Source organism: Staurois parvus, unplaced genomic scaffold (genome assembly GCF_062004578.1).
Source record: "Staurois parvus isolate SC_StPar_1 unplaced genomic scaffold, SC_StPar_1.0 ptg000155l, whole genome shotgun sequence".
Taxonomy (NCBI): domain Eukaryota; kingdom Metazoa; phylum Chordata; class Amphibia; order Anura; family Ranidae; genus Staurois; species Staurois parvus.
Genome location: NW_028317951.1, coordinates 24,452,181 through 24,476,757, shown reverse-complemented (window position 1 = coordinate 24,476,757; position 24,577 = coordinate 24,452,181). Strand labels below are relative to the sequence as shown.

General features: G+C 39.6%; 1 protein-coding gene across 1 annotated transcript in view; it reads right to left on the bottom strand.

Moving 5' to 3' along the window:
* USP13 (ubiquitin specific peptidase 13) overlaps window positions 1-24,577 on the bottom strand; it is a 121,414-nt gene that overhangs the window by 18,141 nt on the left and 78,696 nt on the right. The window contains exons 11-16 of the mRNA XM_089675553.1: window positions 11,309-11,434; window positions 10,847-11,000; window positions 10,354-10,528; window positions 5,388-5,476; window positions 5,177-5,299; window positions 4,123-4,149 (exon numbers count right to left, since the gene is read on the bottom strand). Coding sequence (XP_089531679.1) covers window positions 4,123-4,149; window positions 5,177-5,299; window positions 5,388-5,476; window positions 10,354-10,528; window positions 10,847-11,000; window positions 11,309-11,434 — 694 coding nt within the window. The remainder of the gene's footprint in view (window positions 1-4,122; window positions 4,150-5,176; window positions 5,300-5,387; window positions 5,477-10,353; window positions 10,529-10,846; window positions 11,001-11,308; window positions 11,435-24,577) is intronic.

Sequence of the window (24,577 nt, the reverse complement as noted above, 5' to 3'; positions counted from 1 at the left end):
GTTTAATATCTGTATGATGTTACTAATTTCATTCATGTTACGATTTATGTGATATGCTATTGAGATGTATTCAGACCTGTTATTTGGCCTGACAAAGGGCTTGTTGTATGAAACCGCAGCCAGTTTGAATAAGTTCTTTGCAACTTAAACTATCAATCAGTGCCGCCTCTACATATTAAAGGCCACTTTTACGTGAGGCAGACTCCAATTTGATCTACAGGGGAACTGTACACTGAACCCCTGTTGATCCGAGTGGAGCAGATGGATAACAGGTCCATATCTGCTCAGCTTCTGCAGAGCAGACATGGACTGAGCCCTCTCTGCTCTATGGAAGACGACTGTAAACGGACTCCCTGTCTGTTTACTCCCAACTACCCTCCAATCCGCCTAGGCTGAGGGGGATGGATCCCCTTCCATTTATTTTTTAGCAAACTGGGTCAGACTGGGCGTAGGCGGTAGTAAACAGACACAGGTCCGTGTACACCTGCTGGTCCAAAGGGGTGAATGAAGGGTCCGATCAGCTCCAACTGAAAAGCTGACCGGTGGACCAGATCAGACCCTGTGTGTAAAAGGAGCCTAAGCCACTGGGTGAGGCTCTGGTTTGCTGCCACTAATATAAAAACTGAAGGTGCTTTTGAGCTTTTATCAATGTATATTGTGACAGATTAGTACTTTGTCACTGTGCAAAGAAGCAGATTAAGCATTTGCGGCAAGTGTGTTCTTAAAGACTTTTCCCTGGCTGGATGAGATTTCACCATCTGGGCAAGTCCCACATGTTTCCAAACAGAATCTGCCAGTTTTGGAGTCTGCCATGGACTGGTGTAAACGTCATTTGGCATCAGTGACTGATGAACAGAGTGGAAAGTCAACTCTTAGTGCCATGGAAGAGCCAATGGCTGTCCAGAAGCAAGATGGACAGTGCTGTTGCCCATAGCTATACTGGTGAGATTAAACCAGCTGACTTTATGCTGCAGATTTTGCCAACTGAGCATGCAAAAGTCTTTCTAACTCTCTCATTGAAAGGATTGCTCTGCCAGAAGCAGGACCCAAGAAACACTGGTCAAAGATGCTATGGCCCCTGCCGATGGAAAAGTATCAGGTGGTCTACTGCGTGATGGGCAAAGTCACAACAGCAATGACAAGATTAAAAGCAATATCCTTGGAACGGAGATACATCACGACTATGAGACCCAGCAAGCCTTAGCCTTAGGTGAGTGTTTTCCTCACAAAAGGGCAATCCATTTTGCCCTTCAATGCTCCTCCCACCCTAGAAGATAGCTGTGCTGTGAGGGAGCAACGCATGTGTGCAGACACTGGAAGAGTATCTGTTCTGTCCTGCACTAACCAGGCGGACATCTGAGTGAGATTAACTACTGCAGGAGCAGCATATGTGGACATAAGGATCTGATGTCAAGGTCTATTTGACCAGCTCGTTGTCTTAAGATAAGTAAATGGGGCACTGTCTTTCTGAGAGAGACAGTGCTCCAAATAGGCATAAAGCTTGTATTGCCCAAGATGAGCAACTTCATAGAAGGCTGAACTGTTATGCCATTCAGTGTCATAGTGAGAACCCTGGCAAGGTCAACCCTTCTGTAAAAGAACTTATTTTGTTGAGGGATAAAAAAAAAAGTGGGTGGAAAGCCCTAACAAAATCTTTGAAGCTTTACATTTGAAAGTAGAGTCCCACTATATGTGCGTACGTGCGCACACACACACGCGCGCGCGCATTCAGCCCACAAAAGTATAAAAGACTACCCTCTTCTAATATCAGCATGATGTTGCACGTGTGGCAGCATATTGGCCTGGCAGGTTTAAATTTGCATAACTTTCACTGATAGAAGTTTGCCATTTAGAGTTAGGTCTTGAGTAAAAAAAAATAGGCTAAAGGTTACATTTTGGTTGAGGTTTATGGTTGTTTGTTAGATAAAGCCTAAAGGGTTAAGGATTAGGTATCAGAGTTAGGTTAAAGAATATGAGTTAAAGTGATTGTAAATCCTCACCTTGTAAAACAACCCATTCAGTTTAAAATATAAATGAAAGGCAAAACATTTGTGTATGGATATTAAGAAAAAAAACCAAATACCTTTTTCCCCTTTTTTATAAGTGATGACATTCCCTCTGTTCTCCACTGCATGAGAGCTAAGGGAGGAGAAATGGCAGTACACTAAACTTCCTCTCAGAACGGTATTGCTCGTTATAGCACACGTGCACAAATGGCCTGCACAGCGCACTCTACACTAGTTGAAGCGCTAGGCAAGGTCATTGAAGAATGAACCAGATTCCTACAATACCGCTGTTGGTGAAGGTATGGCGGAAAACATGCTCCCTGTTAGGTATATAGGGTTTACAGAATATACCCCTATATGGGATAACAAAAATTTACCAGAGCTTAGGGAGTTAGAGAATTCTAATAACTGGAAGCAGAAGGGAGCTGTGAGACTCTCACAATTATATTTGTCTAGGACACTGAAAACCTTCCAATAGCTGAGAGAGGAGTTTGGGCTTACAAATAAGCTATTTTCCCAATATTTACAGATGAGGCATGCATTGGCAGCCAAATTTCAAAACAGTAGAGTTGGAATGATGTAATACCCCCCTTTTAAAAATCCTGGTAAAAGCTACTTCCACTAAAGGGTTGATATCAAAGTTGAATGCCAATATTCACTTAGTGGCACTAGAATAGGACCTGGACCTCCCAAGTAGAGAAAGATGGGCAGAGTATGTGGGGGAGCTGACTGATGCACAGTGGAAGCATATATTAAAAACAATAGACCTAATATCTCTGTCCCCATCACATAAATTAGCACAGATTTATATAATCCACAGGACATATTATACACCAGGAAAATTGTTGCATCCGATCCCATGTTTGGGGAACCCACCTGCAATTCTCATTCATATGTTTTGTAGGTGTCCTAAACTACATAGATATTGGGAGGAGGTGGTCAACACAATAGAGTTGGTATTCAGTGTAACGCTTGTAGTGGAACCTTAATTATGTGTGTTGGGATATATGGATTACCAAGATGCCTCGTCCGCAACACAGACGGCAGTGTTGCGGTGTCTTTGTCTGGCCAGAAATTCGATTGCCCATAAGTGGATTAATCCCTTAAAATTTTTTCATGTGGACTGGTTAAGAAGGGTTAACAATCTGTTAATAAGAGAAAGACTTGTCTATGTGAGAAGGGGGTGTGAGGGCAAATTTGAAAGTGCATGGAAACAGTGGATGGAGGCCCAGGGATTGGTTGTAAAGTATGGGAATACTGCAGAATGAGAAAAGCAATCAATACCCTCCTGAGAGGAAGATTAGTGTACCGCTGTTTCTCCTCCTTCAGCTCTTATGCAGTGGAGAACAGAGGGAATGTGATCACTTATAAAAAAATAATGTTTTTTTTTTTTCTTACTATCTATACACAAATTTTTGCCTTGCATCTTTATTTTAAACTATATAGGCTGTTTTACAAGGTGAGGGTTCACATATAATTTAAATCAGCTAAACAAATTACAGGGTCATCTAAAAAATATGCAGGTATGCCTACAGTTTGTTTTCTTTGGAGAGCAGCAACGGCCTGGGTAGAATAGCCTGACCCCTCCCAGCATGCTGCAGAGAAGAACCTTTGCAAAAGTGAAACACTGATCTCCTCTGCAGAGCTCTGAAATGCCCCCAAGTCATGCCAATAGTTCTGCAAGAAAAGCTTACACTCCCTTCGTTAGGCTTTAAATGGAAAACTGAAAAAAACAGGCCAACTATTACAGGCAAAACAAATACAGATACAAGAGAACCATTGCTACTGCTGCTAATTCACTTGGAGCCATCATCTGAGAAAAAAAAAGTTGTTTATGTAGACGGTAATATTTTATGCTTACAATAACTCCAGTAGCTACATAAACAATTTTACCAATGACATTAAAATAATCATACAAGTCCATCCAAAAGAGTAGAATCTAATGTAAATGTTCTCTAAAAATATAAATGGAGTGAAGCAGCTCAACAACCTTGTAGGGTGTTCAAAAAAAAAAAAGAGAAAAAGTGGTTATAACTATGATTGTATATGTATAGTGCTACGCTGATTTCATTGCAAGTAAACACAAAAAGAAAAGTCAGAAGATAAGAATACGTACGATCCATGAACTGGTTCCTAAAACGATCTGAAAATACATTAAAAAAAATTTTTTTCAATTGAATTAGGTGCAGAACAAACATGACTTCATAAACTATTCATTACAGTTTTCAAGTGTTCAAATCTGCACAACATACAGATCAAGCTGTCCACAAAAAAAGTGAGAGAGGCTAGCATACATTTTAACACTGCCAAAAGGTGCTTAAATAGTAGCACAAACTTTTTCAAGTAAAGTTTTAAATCATGCAAAAAAAAAGTGATTGATGAAAGCACTCTAGCAGTGTTTAGACTATTCCATCCTCTCACTTTTGCAGGACAGCTGTTCTGTAGGTACTGTACATGTAGAGAAAAATATAAAGGCAATTTTCTATAAGATTTCTTTGAGGACAGCATGCAAAAAAAAAAAAAAAAAAAAATCCACATCTATATAACATACAATAATGTTTGTTGAAATTTGACAAGAAAATTAATGTTCAATAAATGGATCACAACTAAAGGTATACCTATAGGCAAAACTTTTTTTTTTTTAGTTTTGGATAGATTGGAGAGGGATTAGAACACCTGTCAGTTTGTATTGCTGTCTGTGTCCCCGTTAGGGAGATTCACCCTCTCCATTTGTCCTGTTTACCATTATCATTGAAAGCAAAAGAAACACCTTTCTTAAGGGCAACCTATAATTTGGGAAATCTTCCAATGGGGACACTAGTTCTGATGACCTGGGGGTCCCCAAGAAATTTTCCTTAATTTTCAGGGATTTCCTCTTACTTCCTATTAGGTTATGGGACAGGAAGTGAAGCTAAATCTACCCAATGGGACAAAGATGGCAAAAATAAACCTTACAAGGGTTACTCCCTCCCTCACTTTATAAAAAAAAAAAAAAAAAAAAAAAAAAACACGTTTTGCCTATAGTCCTGCTTGAAATAACCAATGCCTCCACAGTCCCTGCTCATGTACCCTTTTCATCTTAGGCTCACATAGAAAACATAGGGTTGGATGTTAAATACATGCTGTCACCAATGCTGACAGCAAAGAAAGTATTGAATATGTTCACATACCTTTTGGATCATCTGGAATAACAATTGGGGGAGCAATGTCTGGGAGCTCTTCTTCTCCTTGCTGCAGACCTTTTGCTCGTAGATGGTTAACGTCCAGGATATCTGGCATATCCACTGTGACATCTAAAATAAAAGAAATGCTGTAGAACATGTCTACTCACTAAATTAGTGCAAAAGTCACACTGTTTACACAACTGAAAGCATCACCTACCAAGTTTCTTGGGCACCCAGTCAAGGCCAAATGTAAACTTCTTAATTTGAATTACCAAGTATTCAGGGAATGAAGCAAAACGAGACGTCCTAGAGAAATAAAAATACAATATTAAAACCTAATCATGAACAGTATCTGAAGTCGCAGTTAACAAAATAATGCAACAGTAACAGCATACGCATAGGTGCCAAACAGAAAACTCCATCTCAGAGTACGTGGACAAAATCGCTATTCAATGGTTGCCATGGATTGTGAAAAAAAAATACATGATTAAACTCAATACCACCAACAATTATACGGTCACAATTTTATTCTGCTAGGTCTGAAGCTGCATATTTTTATGCAATTTTTAAAAATTTTATTTAAACAGCTAAAAATGTCTTCTTAAAAATACCAGGCCTGCATACCAGATATATAGGCTGGCATCCCCATAGCAGGAAAGCTTCCCAGTGGATAAATAAAATCAAAGTAATCTCAATTTATTTACCCCTTTACCTTTCTTATAACTTAATTTAAATAGTTAAGTAACAGGATACTTACTATTTGCTGGTACCCAAACAATCCCTGTGTCTGGCCTTAACACAGACGTTACCCACTGACAGCAGCCTACTTCCACATTTGTGGTCAAGCACTCGATGGTAAAATAATGAAGGATTACATGAAATACTGTGGTCTGTGCGTGAGAGTGGTAAGGTGATAAAACTGTGAGTGCCTTTGGGGGCAATAACTCTGTGTGCTATGCAAAACAATGTGTTTAATGCGAAGAAAAGAATACATTAAACACAAAAACTTGCAAAAATGTTACACATGTAGACAGATACAGAGGCTGCAAAAATGCACACTGCACACCTTGGATATTGGTTTCTACCACTGAAAGTAAAGTGCAGATATCGGAGATTGCAGCAGTTTGGGTGCAATGAAAAGAGTACTACTAGATTGTAAGCTCCACGAGCAGGGCCCTCATATTCCTTCTGTACTGAAATGTATTGTAATTGTACTGTCTCCCTTATATTGTAAAGAGCTGTGCAAACTGTTGGCGCTATATAAATCCTGTATACTAATAATAATACTAGAACTCTATATTACCACATTCAAAGCACTCTGAGAACTACAGGTTTTCCTGACCTGCAGATTTTAATGCAGGTATTTGAACTAAGCTTTAAAGTAGCACTCCAGACAAATAAAAAATTAACTGCCTAATAAAAGACAAAAATAAAACCACCAGGTTCTGCTGCAATATTCAACTTTAAACCAAAGATCTCCCTGCAGTATTTATTTCTGCAGATAAATGGCCCTGGTTTATTGTTCAGCATCATTCAACCCATTTCCCCTGAGCCCAGGTCATTCCAGACCCAAACCAGCCTGTCGCTGGATAGAGAAACAAGAAGCAACACAGTGATCAACTCATCTGTCACTTTGCTTTCTCTTCCTATCAGCGTGCTGCTTGTTAGCATATTGACTGATTGCCTCTTTTTACTGCTTCTTCCTCTCGTGGTCCATGTAGCACAAAGACTGGAAATAATTTTGTTTTCTCTGAAAATGCATTTGGTATCAAAGAACATTCTACCTCTAACTTCACTGTACACCCAAGAGTATGGGCCATCGAAAAAAGTTATAGAAGCCTAAAGTACACCAAATCAAAGATCTCAGTAAGTCTTTTGATTAGTCAGCCTTCAATCGGAGCACACAGAATGCTGGAATGCCAGGCACGTGAGAGATACGGATATGAAGTGGTGGCAGCCAGATAAGACCTCTGTCTTATATAAATAAGACAGGAACAAGCAATTCATCCCCCAAGTAAAAGTCCTGCCACTGATGACCTTTGTAACAGAATGTTCACTTGATAATCATCCATAAAACATCATGTTTAATCCTTACAATTAAACTATTCTTGGAATACATATACATAATGAAAAATGTGTGCAAAACGAGGACAATAATTCATGGTATTCAATTAAATATATTCCCTTAAAAAGGAAGGTATAGTGTATTTTTAGTGAGTGAACTTTTTTTATGGTGAGTTTTTCTTGCAGTGTTCACCCTAAATGACTTTTTATAGCTTTGGTATTGTGTTAAATATAAATATGTTTAGTTTTGCCAACAGAGGGCGCTCACAATTGCTCGGTGCAATTCTGAACAATTTTTGAGATGCAATATTCGTCACAAAAGGGAGTGATTGTTTTGACCAACTCACAGAACAGAAAGCAGTTTCTGTGTATTTTTTAGCAAATATGGCTACCTGCATTTTTAACAGGATTATTAAAATTAAGCTGATCTCCATTTACATGTACATCTAAAAGCTGTTAACTGAACATTTGGTTGAATATTGTTCCTTCCATATCCTCTGTGATCTTACCAACAGACAGAAATGTGGGAGAGCAATCTGAAATAGGACCTACCCCAAAAATAAGACCTAGTACTATTTTTGGGAACTGCTAAGTATAAGACCTACCCCGAAAATAAGACCTAGTTGTGATCAGGGCTTTTTTTCAGCCAGAACGCCGAAACGTGACTTAACGCCAGCACTGGCCCTGTGCACACCAATATCTATTGTCTCTTATAAACACAAAGGCATGGCTTTCGTGTTTGCAAGTGACAGTCCCTCTTGTAAGTGACAGCACCATCCGCTCCCACAGAACCTCACTACCTCTGTACTCGGTGTGGGACAGGGAAGAAACTGATATCTGCGGGTGCAGTATGCAGTGTGTTTAGGGGTAGGGTTAGGCATCTCATCCTGCAGCATGGAAGCCGATGCCCCAGGGTGATCACCGGCCAGTGGGGAAGAGGCGGAGCGGTAAGTGCGCTTGGTGCACGGTGTGGGAAGATAGGGACGCAAAACGGGAGTTAATATAGAGAGGGGCCGGCTGCTGACAGCTGTGTTTTGAAAAGTTAGCTAACCATATGAGGGCAGTGGAGGGGGAGGGGGGGGTGTGCAAAGGTGAGCTGCAGTCAGGTGTTGCAAAAGTAAACTGATAAATGATTTGCAGACAGGGTGCATAGGTGAGCTGTGGCTGGGAGGGGAGGGAGGGTACAGAGGTGAGCTTGAGTTGCAACCCACCTCTGCACCCCCTGGCCACAGCTCACCTCTTCATCCCCTGTCCGCAACTCACCCCTGTACCCTGTCTGTGACTCATCTCTGCACCCTATCTGAAACACCTGTCAAGTCACCCCTGCAACACCTGACTGCAGCTCACAACTGTCATGAGCCGGCCCTCTCCACAGTAACCCTCATCCACAACTGCCTGCAGCTCACCTCTGCACCCCCTCTCCACACCTGGACATTAAAAAAATAAGACCTACCCAGAAAATAAGAGCTAGTGTTTTTTTGAGCCAAAAAAAATATAAGACAGTGTCTTATTTTTGGGGAAACACAGTATCTATGGACATATAAAGATTATTTATTGATGCAAAGATATCAAAGTTTTGTGCAGCTGTTGTGAGCAAAAAAGCTGCATATTTCACAAAAAGAGACATTGCTTTACATACTTATGATGTGTGGATTGATGAAAAGTGCACAAGTTTAAATAACTAAGTTTTTTTTGCTTTCACTTTTTTTTTCTCAAATTCTCATAATAATTTTTTGCAAAATGTCCAGTTCACAAACATAAATATTGTTTAGGTGTGATATTGTAATTTTTCTGTATGAAATGGGCATAAAATTGGTATTTCATCACAATAAAGCTGACTTCCAGGAATTTATCTACTTTGAAAATCTGCTGGCTTACTATAGGTTAAGTACAATGAGGCAGATCCAAAGAACATAGGTATACCACTCAGGCAAACAATCCCGATCAATCCATGACAGGTGCAGGCTCTGGCTTGCCACCACACACGATACAGCAGGAAGAAGGGTCAGCCGCACAGCGGAGGATTGATGAATATAGTGTATGTTTATTGATCCATAGGACACACAAAACACCAGGACATGAATACAGGACCTGATAACCCGTTTAACACGATCTTGTGCTTAATCATAACCCAATGAGGTGCATGCCACCTCATGGAGTTATCTCTGTTAATTGGAAGTGGCAAGTTTTACAGGGCTCAGGAAATATAGCCATCACTACACTCCTGATACCCTAAAAGGAGAGATGCTGCTTTCTAATACACAGCATTTCTACCTGCCCTTTCCTTCCACTGTCCATTCACAGAAGGCTATTTTTTAAATTGGCTCACGTAATATAAAGAGCTCTGTGCCTGGGCAGGAGGAAGAGAGGGGCAGGCAAAGCTGTAGCAGCAGCTGTGTGTGAAGGTTCCAGCCTCAGAGCGCTGGAAGTATAGCAATAGCAATACTCCCAGTACTCAGCAAAAATCTAAACTGTAAATTAAACTGATTCATCCATAAGGTGGACTTACTCTTTAGTAATTCATATCTGTCTATTTATTTATTGAAATAATCCATATTTATAATCCATTATATAAAGTACAATATCAACAAAAAGCAAGAGAAAATCAGTAAATCGAGTCTCTTGTACTAAATGATTAGCTTTCACATTTTTACAACACTGCATTAGGAAAATCATATCAAAGTTTATCTAAACTTGTTTTTTTTTCATTTTTGGATAAAGCAGAGAATATTTAAAAAAGGTTAAAATGTTAACCTTACAGCAGAGACTTCACTTCCTGTTTCATAAACACAACAAAAAGTGAAAAGAAAAAAAAAAAAAACTCTAAATGTGAGGGAAATCCCTTCTCAGACCGTTGTCACAAGAACAAGTGCTCCCACTGGAATGTGTTCCTTGTTTATTTGAAAACTCAAATTTTGGATTTTCCCTCACTTTCACTTCCAGAAAACTGTAAACAAATAGTAAGATTGCATTTCTATGTGGGGAAACAGACTGCAATAAAAAACCTCACAGGGGTTTTTTAATCTTTATTTGTTCCAAAACATAAAAAACGGTTTGATGCACTTTAAACGATAAAGTAATGTATTTCTGGCATATGTGGTTGTGTTGTAAAGACTCACTTAATGCCAGCAGACTTGGCTTGGAGAGCGCTGCTCCAGAAGTCATCCACATTCTCAGGCTCAGTGAAGGCTTGAACACAGGCACTGAAGGGAATCTTGGCACGCACAAGTTCAGGCAGCGGCCTTTTTGAACTTTCTGCTTCTCTTCTTTTTAAATCATAGGCAATCACTTCATCTGAAGAAAAATGGATTGCCATTCATGTGAATTTTGAATGATCAAAAATATAAGGAAGGTACAAGTATGTCCCTATTTTCTTCACAAACTATAAACATTCAGATTTCATGCTGAGACAAAGTATTCTGGAGATCCTTCATTTTTCTGAACTAACTTTATCATATGCTCTTCTTCTAAAGAACATCAACTGCCTATGGTCTTCTAAAGAACATCAACTGCCTATGGTCTTCTAAAGAACATCAACTGCCTATGGTCTTCTAAAGAACATCAACTGCCTATGGTCTTCTAAAGAACATCAACTGCCTATGGTCTTCTTACCTTTATTTGTTGCAGCCTCCATTGCCACAGGTAACTGCATTATATAATCCACTCTCTCTGTGTAGCGCACTTTCCGTGACTGACAACATTGTGTCCGCTCTTCCACCAAAAACCTAAAGACATCACTGGGATTTTCTGAGCTTGTGCTATTTCTCTATAAAGAAAATAAGTAAATCATCTAAATACAGCACATACAAACTTGAAGTTAATGGACAACTGGTAGCGAAAACAAACTGAGAAACATTAAATTCATCTACAGGTAAGAAAAGAAACATCTATAAGATTTTTAAGCACTTCCAAGCACTCTTGTAAGCATAGATTGCCATTCACATTATGAAAGAAGGAAGCTTTCACCAGCATTTATCATACATTTTTTTACACCCCCCTTTACTTGATAGTACTTTTATATATATTTTTAGAAAAGGAATGCATTACAAATTCAAGAAAAACATTGTTAAATACCTCTACAAGATTAATAAGGTGCAGGAAAAATTCTTGTGCATCTTGTTGTCTATTTGATGAGAATTCTGCATGGCCTTTGCTCATTATTGCTTTGAACATACGAGTTGTAATCCCCTTTGGCTGAGGCTTAAAACATAAAAACAGGACAGAAAAAAGGGGGGAAAAGTTAATAAATTAGACCATACCAGAAAATAAAATATTAAAGCTAAAATGTGAGGAAATCTAAAAAAATGACCCTTGTGCTGCAGCTTCTCTGCCCCCCACACCCCCCTCCCAACTCAACTTTCCCCTGCTGCAAGGGTCAAATGCATGTTTTTAAACTAGGGTGCCATTAAAAAGCAGTTTTACTTACTTTATCCCTTGGCTCCCCTGGAAACTGGCACTTTCCTCTTCCCTCCAATGCTCTGGGTTGTGGGCAAGCCCTGACTGTCCTCACTTACAATGTAAGACTGCTGACCCTGTATTGTACATAATGACAACCAACAAAGTGCCAGAGAGAAGCAACTGCAAGGAACTGGTCGTATGGAAAGGAGGACACCTGAGAAAGCGAGGGATAAGTAACTTGTTCTAGGCAAAAGCTTCCATTGAACCTCTGCAGTGCAGAGGTAGCCCCACTCTAGGGGTAGTTTTTCACATTTCCAAAGTTCAGCTTTAAACACATAAGGGTTAATTTACTAAAGCTGCAGCTCTGCATAGAAACCAATCAGCTTCACGTTTTTTTGTTAAAGCTTAATTGAACAAGCTGAAGTTAGAAGCTGATTGGCTACCATGAACAGCTGCACCAGATTTTGCACACCCCAGTTTTAGTAAATCAGCCCCATACAGTCGTTGAAAAGTAACTCCACTTTTGTAGAGAAAAAAAACATTGCCCTCTGAGTGATCAATGTAAATTGCAAGGATTGTTTCTCCCACTGTGTTTTTGGATGCTGGTTCTGAATGAGTGACTAATTAATTTTAATCACAATGACATTTATGTTGCAGAGGATGCTTAAAACCTGACTTGTATCCTAGCACAGACTTCTTCACACAAGTAGGATATGAGCTTTCTGGAGTGGTTCCGTACACCAACTGTGTGTAGAAGCCATACTGTATTGACGTTTTAGAAAATCACAGTGGCTGCAGTCTGAAAATTCAAGGTAGTTGTTTTTTAACATTAAATTATAATTCAGATTGTGTACCAATTGTATATGATATATATATATATATATATATATATATATATATATATAATATATATATACACACACATATACAGTGGGGATCGAACGTTTGGGCACCCCAGCTAAAAATTTGTATTAATGTGCATAAAGAAGCCAAGGAAAGATGGAAAAATCTCCAAAAGGCATCAAATTACAGATTAGACATTCTTATAATATGTCAACAAAAGTTAGATTTTATTTCCATCAAAAAATGGCGTCTGCAAAAGTTTGGGCACCCTGCAGAGTTAATATCTTGTACTGCCCCCTTTGGCAAGTATCACAGCTTGTAAACTCTTTTTGCAGCCAGCCAAGAGTCTTTCAATTCTTGTTTGAGGTATCTTTGCCCATTCTTCCTTACAAAAGTCTTCCAGTTCTTTGAGATTTCTGGGCTGTCTGTCACGCACTGCTCTTTTAAGGTCTATCCATAGATTTTCAATTATGTTGAGGTCAGGAGATTGTGAAGGCCATGGCAAAACCTTCAGTTTACGCCTCTTGATGTAATCCCCCGTGGATTTCGAGGTGTGTTTAGGATCATTATCCATTTGTAGAAGCCATCCTCTCTTTAACTTCAGCTTTTTCACAGATGGCATCAAGTTACCATCCAAAATTTTCTGAAATTTTATTGAATCCATTTTTCCTTCTACTCGTGAGATGTTCCCTGTGCCACTGGCTGCAACACAACCCCAAAGCATGATTGATCCAACCCCATGCTTAACAGTTGGACAGAGGTTCTTTTCATTAAATTCTGTGCCCCTTCTCCAAACGTACCTTTGCTCATTCCGGCCAAAAAGTTCAATTTTAACCTCATCAGTCCACAGAACTTGTTTCCAAAATGCATCAGGCTTGTCTATATGTTCATTTGCAACGTTCAAACAATGATTTTTGTGGTGAGGACGTAGAAGAGGTTTTCTTCTGATGACTCTTCCATGAAGACCATATTTGTACAAGTATCTCTTTATAGTGGAATAGTGTACCACAACTCCAGTGTCTGCCAGATCTTTCTGGAGGGATCGTGCAGTCAAACGTGGGTTTTGAATTATTTTTCTCACAATCCTGTGAGCTGTTCTGTCTGATATTTTTCTTGGTCTTCCAGATCTTGCTTAATTTAACTTCCACTGTTCCTGATGACTGCCATTTCTTAAATTACATTCCGAACAGGTGATATTGACATCTGAAAACGCTTTGCTATCTTCTTATAGCCTTCTCCAGCTTTGTGAGCATCAACTATTTTCAGTTTCAGTTTTCTAGACAACTGCTTAGAAGAACCCATGGTGCTGATTGTTGGGGCAAGGTCAGATGAGTCTGGGCATTTAAAACCTTTGAGATTGACATCACCTGGTCTTCCCAGACGATGATTGAGAACAATCCATGACACTGGCAGGTCTCAGCTTTGCAAAGGGGGCAGTGCATAAATTCTGCAGGGTGCCCAAACTTTTGCAAACGCCATTTTTTTGTTTTCTGTTATTTTGAAAGTGTAAATGATGGAAATAAAATCTAACTTTTGTTGACATATTATAAGAATGTCTAATCTGTAATTTGATGCCTTTTGGAGATTTTTCCATCTTTCCTTGGCTTCTTTATGCACATTAATACAAATTTTTAGCTGGGGTGCCCAAACTTTTGATCCCCACTGTATATATATATATAGATAGATAGATAGATAGATAGATAGACACACATACATACATACATACATACATGCACACACTTATATAAATATTTGGACGCAGGCACTATTGTCATACTTTTGGCTCTGTAAACCACCAGAATAAATTAAAACTAAACAATCCAAATTAATTTGAAGTGCAAACTTTCAGCTTTAATTCAAGGGGTTGAACATAAATATCAAGTACAAATTTTAGGAACTGCATTTTTATACACAGTCCCTCCATTTTCAGGGGCTCAAATGTAATTGGACAAATGAATATAATCATAAAGAAAATATTCATTTTTAATAATTTTGTTGAGAATCCTTTATTGGAAATGACTGCCTGAAGTCTGGAACCTAGGGACATTACCAAGCACTAGCTTTCCTCCTTTCTGATGCTTTGCCAGGCTCTAACTGCAGCTGTCTTCAGTTGTTCTTTGTTTGTGGGTCTTTCTGCCTTTAGTTTTGCCTTCAGCAAGTGAAATGCATCCTCAAAAGGGGTTGAGATCAGGTGATTGACTCAGCCATTGCAGAATATTCCACCTCTTTTCCTTCAAAAGCTTCTGGGTTGCTTTTTCAGTGTGTTTTGGATCACTGTCCATCTGTACTGTGGAGTGCCGTCCAATAAACTTTGCTGAATTTGGCTGAATCTGGGCTGACAGTATATTTCTAAACACTGCAGAATTCATCCAGCTGCTTCGGTCTTCTGTCACATCATCAATAAACACCAATTACCCAGTGCCACTGAAAGCCATGCATGCCCATGCCATCATACTGCCTCCACCATGTTTTACAGATGACGTTGTGTTGTTTGGATCATGAGCTGTTCCAAGCCTTCTCCACACATTTTTCTTTCCATCATTCTGGTACAGAATCATCCTAGTTTCATCCGTCCAAAGAATGCTTTTCCAGAACTGGTCTGGCTTTTTTAGATGTTTTTTGGCAAAGTCTAACCTGGCTTTTCTATTCTTCAAGCTTATGAATGGTTTGCACCTTGTGGTGAACCCTCTGTATTTGCTCTTGTGAAGTCTTCTCTTGATTGTAGACTTTGACAATGATACACCCACCTCCTGGAGAATGTCCTTCATTTGCCTGGATGTTGTGAATGGGTTTTTCTTTGCCATAGAGGGGATCCTGCAATCATCCACCACTGTAGTCTTCTGTGGACGTCCATGCCTTTTTATGTTGCTGAGCTCACCAGTGCTCTCTTCTTTCCTCAGAATGTACCAAACTGTTGATTTGGCCACTCCTAATGTTGCTGCTCTCTGATGGATTTGTTTAGTTATTGAGGCCTTACAATGGTCTGTTTCACTTGCATGGACAGCTCCTTTAAATACATGATGTAGGTTCATAGCAATAGATTCCAAATGCAAATACCACACTTAGAATCAACTCCAGACCTTTTCCTGCTTAATTGATGAAAATAAAGAAGGAGTAGCCCACACCTGGCCATGAAACCGCTTTTGATTGAATTGTCCAATTACTTTTGGTCCCTTGAAAAAAGGGGGATGGCTATTCTTAAGAGCTGCAATTCCTAAACCCTTCATCCAATTTGGATGTACATACCCTCAAATTAAACCCGAGACTGTGCACTTTCAGGCCATATCCATTCTATAACTATAGCTTGAATATGTTTTGGTAAATACCTGAAAAAAAATAAAATTGTGCCTGTGTCCAAATATACAGTCAGGTCCATAAATATTGGGACATCGACACAATTCTAACATTTTTGGCTCTATACACCACCACAATGGATTTGAAATGAAACGAACAAGATGTACTTTAACTGCAGACTGTCAGCTTTAATTTGAGGGTATTTACATCCAAATCAGGTGAACGGTGTAGGAATAACAACAGTTTGCATATGTGCCTCCCACCTGTTAAGGGACCAAAAGTAATGGGCCAATTGGCTTCTCAGTTGTTCCATGGCCAGGTGTGTTATTCCCTCATTATCCCAATTACAATGAGCAGATAAAAGGTCCAGAGTTCATTTCAAGTGTGCTATTTGCATTTGGAATCTGTTACTGTCAACTCTCAAGATGAGATCCAAAGAGTCAGTGAAGCAAGCCATCATTAGGCTGAAAAAAACAAAACAAACCCATCAGAGAGATAGAAAAAACATTAGGCGTGGCCAAAACAACTGTTTGGAACATTCTTAAAAAGAAGGAACGCACCGGTAAGCTCAGCAACACCAAAAGACCTGGAAGACCACAAAAAACAACTGTGGTGGATGACCGAAGAATTCTATCCCTGGTGAAGAAAACACCCTTCACAACAGTTGGCCAGATCAAGAACACTCTCCAGGAGGTAGGTGTATGTGTGTCAAAGTCAACAATCAAGAGAAGACTTCACCAGAGTAAATACAGAGGGTTCACCACAAGATGTAAACCATTGGTGAGCCTCACAAACAGGAAGGCCAGATTAGAGTTTGCCAAACGACATCTAAAAAAGCCTTCACAGTTCTGGAACAACATCCTATGGACAGATGAGACCAAGATCAACTTGTACCAGAGTGATGGGAAGAGAGAGTATGGAGAAGGAAAGGAACTGCTCATGATCCTAAGCATACCACCTCATCAGTGAAGCATGGTGGTGGTAGTGTCATGGCGTGGGCATGTATGGCTGCCAATGGAACTGGTTCTCTTGTATTTATTGATGATGTGACTGCTGACAAAAGCAGCAGAATGAATTCTGAAGTGTTTCGGGCAATATTATCTGCTCATATTCAGCCAAATGCTTCAGAACTCATTGGACTGCTTCACAGTGCTGATGGACAATGATCCAAAGCATACTGCAAAAGCAACCAAAGAGTTTTTTAAGGGGAAGAAGTGGAATGTTATGCAATGGCCAAGTCAATCACCTGACCTGATTCCGATTGAGCATGCATTTCACTTGCTGAAGACAAAACTGAAGGGAAAATGCCCCAAGAACAAGCACGAACTGAAGACAGTTGCAGTAGAGGCCTGGCAGAGTATCACCAGGGATGAAACCCAGCGTCTGGTGATGTCTATGCGTTCCAGACTTCAGGCTGTAATTGACTGCAAAGGATTTGCAACCAAGTATTAAAAAGTGAAAGTTTGATTTATGATTATTATTCTGTCCCATTACTTTTGGTCCCTTAACAAGTGGGAGGCACATATGCAAACTGTTGTAATTCCTACACCGTTCACCTGATTTGGATGTAAATACCCTCAAATTAAAGCTGACAGTCTGCAGTCAAAGCACATTTTGTTTGTTTCATTTCAAATCCATTGTGGTGGTGTATAGAGCCAAAAATGTTAGAACTGTGTCGATGTCCCAATATTTATGGACCTGACTGTATATGGACCTATCTGGATAGATAGATAGATAGATAGATAGATAGATAGATATGGGGGTTTTTTTACTCGCTCCATTTGGTTTCCATGAATATGTATTTATCCTTTAAATACATATATAAATACTGTATGTGTACAATAAATAATAAAATAATCTAAGCATAACATAAGGCAACACACACTTAAAAGACACACACATTTAGACTATAGGTCAGCTCTACTAAAACTGATACTTTGATTTTTTTTCCATGCCCCCTACAGAGCAGCACTCCATTGCTATAGTTTCCCCAATTAAGCCAAGGCATTTGGTGAAATTTGTTGGGTCTTTGGACTATTTTTTTGTAGCTCCAGTTAGTATCTCCTTTCTCATCAGAAAAATTGTGTTGCTAACGTAAACAAACCTGCATCTGATAATCAGGACACCTGGGCACTTGCTTGCTATAAATAAATATTGACAGAACATGAATCTGATTAATACTGCATTGTGGGAATTCTTTGACCTTTAAAAATTATGTTTCATGATTCATATGGATAATTGCCATATGCTCAGCATTTTATATAGTGTAATGTTTAAATGATTCATCTCCCAAAGGACCTACACAAAACATTTTGCGCTTTCATTTTCCTCTTTTACATAACCCAAGCAGCATTATACACACAAGGTACTAAAAACAGTGATGCATCATAATCTTATATGTAAAATCACACCAACAAATCTGTACTAACTCTTTTTTGATGTGTACAAAATAAAATAAGTGGCACAAAAAACACTAAACAGAGATTTAAAAAAAAAAAAAAAAAAAAAGCATTGAAGATCAGAAACATGAACCAGTATTTCAACAAACAAAAAAAAATGAACCCATAGCACCTGAAGCAGAACTATGGGCACAAATATATCATTTAAATAAATTCCTTTCTGGGGGCACCAAGCATAACTTGAATAGAGAGCAAAACTATGGGTGGGACAAGCAGGACATCCCACTACAGGCTGTGCAGATAAACACAGGAGGCGCCGATACTACTCTGCACAAGAGGAGAGAAAAAAGTAGTGACTGGTCTCAGGCTGTCTGAAACAAAGCAGCTAATACTATACTGAAAAATACATCAAAAGAGAGCCTAGAGATCCACCAGCTGGATGAAAATGTAAACTAATAATATTTGTAAGAAATTGTTCTAAATAAAAACAAAAAAAAAAATACGATCAAGAATATATATATATATATATATATATATATATGAAGACCTTATACATTTAAATACTCTTTAAATAGGACATTATCCCAACCACTGACTAGCTGACAATAAGAAAAAGTATATCATTCTGTGTGGAAATAATGTATTTCAAAATCTTTATCAGAAAAGAACTTGATCATATATACATTTGCCAGCAACAGCCAGACAGTACCTTTTATGTTCTAATCTACCCCTAAAAGGTAGTGACTACATGAATCTGACTGCATGCTGTGGACAACACTTGCTACTGCCTTCTAATTAATTTTTACAGATAAGGGACTACAATTAGATGTAAATCCAGCTGCCTCTCATTTATCAAAGTATATGTGACTTTGTAAGCAATTTAGGCTGCATGCACAGGGCCACTGATAAGGGAGTAGAACCAGTTCTCCTGTACAGGGCCCAGGCCAATGGGGGGGCTGGCGGACAGCAGGGGATTTAGATATGGGCAGGAAAGGGGGTGATCAGTGAAGCTAAGGGAAGGGGGGGCAATTACAGAAACGGATTCCCTGGGTCTCTCTCCCTGCAGTAGCTAAAAGCTAGGTTCTATTTCTCTCCCTTTCACCTGCTGCAGGGAGAAACACACAGGGGGCTGTGTAAAGCACACGCACAGAAGCATGCTCTGTGCAGATAGTGTGTGTTGGAAGCATACGTCCCTGCACGTGCTTTACGCAGCCCCCAGCACATAACCATGTACAGTGGTATCTTCAAGTCATCTCAACGGGTGGCAGTATGTGGCAGCAGTAGGTCCTGGCAAAACGGATTATGCAGGCTCTACCCGCTGTATGGTCCCTGTACAGCTATGTGCTTGGTGCCTTACTTTGTCACTGTACTGTTAAAGCACATATTGGAGAATTATGAATGAAGCTAATTTCTTAACGTATATCTGTCTAGCTACTCCTGTTTAGCCCTGCCCTTGCTGTACGCCAAAATTGATTAATGTCCTCCACTAATTTAAATTGATCTAAATGAATATGAAACATCATGAGACTGATCCTTCAGTGATCACTATTAACAGTATGCTACATTAAAAATCAGTTCCTTTAAAACAAATATTTGAGTTTTACATTCTGACAAGCTCCATCAGCAAATGTCTAGGAGAAGCCCTACTTCTGAATCCCTAGCTTCATTCACCTGTCATGCTCTTGCTCTCCCTTTTCTATTCTTTTATTTCAAATTAATGCAGCAGCATGAAGAAGACTTATTCAAGAGGATTTAAAATTTGTGGTGAATGTACTCCAGTAACTAGATCTTTCTGCTGGACTGGGCGACTGAGCCCATCACATTCTACCCAGAACTAAAGATGGGTACACACATGAACGAAAATACTCCACGCTATACAGATGGAAGAATCTCCCTGCTGGGGCTAATGTATTCTGATAGCTGCAGTCGGCACCTGTCAGAAAACCCTAACAGCAGGTGCTTATGAATATATGCAGATATTGTTTGGCTGGCAATTTTCTTCCCAGCTCCTTCAATTTTTCAAAAAAAGGGTGTTGGATGGACCACACCACGTAGCAAATTTAATCCAGTTCCTCAGGATATGTACAACATTTGAATAGTGTGAACCCAGCTTTAAAAATAGGGCTTGCAGCTCAAATCCCCGTCAGGGCACTAATTGCATGGAGCTTGCGTGTCCTCCGTGTGCTTGCATAGTTTTCCTCTCGGTACTTCAGTTTCCTCCAACACTCCAAAGACTTACTGGAGCATTAGAAGGCTCCTGTCTACATTGGTCTTAGCATGAGTGGATAAGAGTTAGGGACCTTAGATTGTAAACTTCTTTGAGGCAGGGACTTATGTAAATAGCTACATAAATATCAGCAATAAATGAAAGATCTACTCATGCATTCTCCTCCAATGCAGGTAAAAGGTGAATATTATGAATCTGTGTTAGGTGCAGCTGCTCTGGAAATAAACCGGTTAAATGAACTTTCCCTGCCTCCTACAGAACACAGTTGTGTTATCAATACTAAAGACATTAATAGCACGTTGAAGGAGGAAGAAGGGGAATGCAAGGCATATCACTCACCAGCTGTGTCCTAGAATGTCCTCTCGTTATATGAAAAGAGCAAACAGGGATTTAAAAATTGACAGGATGTACAAAGGAAAATCATTTAACAGCACCTGATACAGGGAAAATGGGACGGCATGACACAAACCCAAAGAAAAAAGGTGACATTAGAATCAGCCACCTGACGGTATTCGGCATTAATGAAACCAGAGAGAGGAAAGGCTATTTTTGTTTATCTTCCTCCTGCCAAGAAGAAATGTTACCCACCCCCAATTCTGTGAAAGATCATTCCTGGAGATTTTTTAGGAGACCGAGAAGATTCTTGAGCAGGCATATCGAGTCTCTTACACTATAATGAAGCTCATTCCCATGGGCACCAACAACTCTCCCCATGAACACTGCACACATCAATTAGCTATGTGGCAAGATGTGAACATTCCTAATATTACTGGGATTCTCAAGGCTAGTTTTCACTTGGGGGGGGGGGGTGCGCTCTCTGATCATCCTAGAAACACTTCACTAAGCAAGTTTTTGCTAACAGAATGTGGTTTAAGGCCAGGCTCCATCTTCCTAATAAATATGATAGCAACTGCATGATGACTACAGTATGGCTGATGCACTCAAACAACAATGATGTACTTTTGACAATAATGGAGAAGTCTGGGGTGTAAAAAAAAAAAAAAAAACAAACAAGCATCCTTTCTCACCACTATGCTGCAACATTAGTGTGTTTACTCTGCTCAGAGCGGAGAGCATTGACTGTCAGTCACTGCTCTCCGCCCTGGACTCACTGAAACATCAGACTGGGGACGGGGCGGGTGCAGTTGACTCCGACTCTCAGCTACGTTCTGAGAGCTGGAGCCAGCTGTCAGTCAAGCATCTTGGTGGATCCCGACAAAATGGTTGGGGTCCTTCCAGTGCCTGGATTGACTCTGCCATGTCAGCTGATAGCGGGAAATAGTCTGTTATAAGATGACTCTAAGACACAGAAGAGCAAAAGTAAGTACACTCCTATAATCAACAAGAGAATTATGACCAAAAAAAGCTTTGGCCATAGCTCTCTTATTGTATAATTTTGATAAATTACCAGTAAACTGCCAAATGCTATGACAACTCACAAAACACTCATTAATGGAGTATGCCCAACCAAAACACTTTTTTAAATTTTAAACAGAGCGGAAAAGTGTTAGAACCCTTTTAAATTTGATTAACATCCAGGACTACACATACTCTGTAAACACCATCTCTAAATATTCTTAAAGCTAAATTCTTTGAAGTAGATGAAACCTACCTCTGCAGTGGACATGGCAGCATATTAAATGAAGACAATTTAAATTAATGGGATGAAATTAACCAAAATTAAACATGCACCATTTTAAACACAACAGTACACTACACTGTGTGCACAATTAATAGGCAAGTGAGTATTTTGACCAAATCTTCATTTTTATGCATATTGTCCAACTCCAAGCTGTACATACTTGAATTCTTATTGGATTTAAGCATATCAGGAGATGTGTATTTATGTAATGAGGGAGGGTGTGGCCTAAGAAGATCAACGCCCTATATCAAGGTGTGCATAATTATTAGGCAGCTTCTTTTCCTAAGGCAAAATGGGCCACAAAAGATTAAACTGACACTAAAAAGTCAAAAATTGCAAATAGTCTTTCAGAGGGATGAAGCACTCTTGAAATTGCAAAGATCACAGAACCATCAAATATTTTGTCACAAACAGTCCACAGGGTTGCAAGAAATGTGTTGAGAAAAATAGAAGCAAATTAACTGCCAAAGATTTGAGGAGAATCAAACGTGAAGCTACCATAAACCCATTATCCTCCAGTGCTGTCTTATTTCAGAACTGCAACCTACCTGGAGTGCCCAGAAGTACAAAGTGTTCAGTGCTCAGAGACATGTCCAAGGTAAGGAAGGCTGAAACCCGACCACCACTGAATGAGACACACAATTTGAAACGTCAAGACTGGGCCAAGAAATATCTGAAGACAGATTTCTCAAAGGTTTTATGGACTGATGAGATGAGTGTAACTCTTGAAGGACCAGATGGATGGGCCTGTGGCTGGCACAGAGCTCCACTTCGACTCAAACACCAGCAAAGTGGAGGTGGGGTTCTGGTATGGGCTGATATTAATAAAATGAGCTAGTTGAACCTTTTCGGGTTGAAGATGGACTCAAAATCAACTCCCAAACCTAATGCCAGTTTTTAGAAGACACTTTCCTCAAGCAGTGGTACAGGAAAAAGTCTCTATCTTTCAAGAAGACCATATTTATGCAGGACAATGCTCCATCGCATACATCAGAGTATTCAACTGCGTGGCTATCCAGTAAAGCCCTTAAAGATTAATAAATAATGACATGGTCCCCTTTCTCACCTGACCTAAACCCTATTGAGAACTTGTGGGCCCTACGTAACTACTTGACCTCCAAAGGATTTACCCCCCTTCCAGACCAGGCCATTTTTTGCATTACGGTGCTGTGTTACTTTAACTGACAATTGCGCAGTCATGCAACGCTGTACATAAATGAAATTTACATCCTTTTTTACCCACAAATAGAACTTGGTGGTATTTGATCGCCTGTGCATTTTTATTTTTTTGTGCTATTAAAAAAAAAAAAAGACAGACAATTTTGAGAAAAAAAACTATATTTTTGACTTTTTGCTATTAAACATGTTAAGTAAAAAAAAAAAAAATTTTAATTTCGTCATAAATTTAGGCCAAAAGGTATTCTACTACATGTCTTTGCTAAAAAAAAATAAGTGTAAATTAATTGGTTTAAGTGAAAGTTATAGCCTTTACAAATGGCAGTAAATATATACTGGAATTGTTTGTTTTTTTTACTAGTAAAGGAGGCGATCAGCGACTTAGTGGGACTGCGACGGGCATTCTGACACTGGGGGAACTGACTTGGTGTCACTGACATCCACTTTGATCGCCCCTCATGTTAACCCCTTCCTGCCCAGTGCGATTAGTACAGTGTCAGTTCTTTTTATTAGCACTGATCACTGTATTGCTGTCACTGACATCCCCAGTGATACCAATACAGTGATTAGTGCTAATAAAAAGCACCGACACTGTACTAATGGCACTGGGCAGGAAAGGGTTAACATGAGGGGCGATCAAAAAGTTAACGGTCTGCTGTTTTACTGTAAGATGTGTGTGTGTTTTCAACTGTAAGCACACTGCTTTGTATGGCTCTGCTATGCAGAGCCATACAAAGCAGTGTGCAGGAGCTGACAAGGAAGAGAACTGAATTGTTTACATACAGTTCTCTCCGCCAGTCAGTAATGCTCGGCAATCACTGGTTGTCAGCGAGTAATCGCCGGTCGGAACCTGGCGATTGACAGCCGAGGCTACAAATAGCAGCGCAGGTAGGGCTCGCACGCCCCCTACCCGGAAATGCAAAATCACATATATAGGAGTGCTTTTACACACCCCTGCCCCTCTGTAGCAGCATATCTGCTATAGGGTGGCGTGAAAGCGGTTAAACGGGAGATTTACAGTGAAGGAAAACAGTACACCTCTCTCAACAGTGTTTGGGAGGCTGTGGTTGCTGCTGCACAAAAAGTTGATCATCAACAGAACAAGAAACTGACAGACTCCATGAATGGAAGGCTTATGACCGTAATTGAAAAGAAGGGTGTCTAAATTGGTCACTAATTTGTTTTTTAAATGTCATAAATGTTTATCTATAAATTTTGAGTTGTTTATTATTCTCACTTTAACAGATGAAAATAGACAAGTGAGATGGGAACATTTTCCTTTTTCATTTAGTTGCATAATGATTCTGCACACTAATAGTTGCCCAATAATTGTGCACACATAGATATTCTCCTAAGAAAGACAA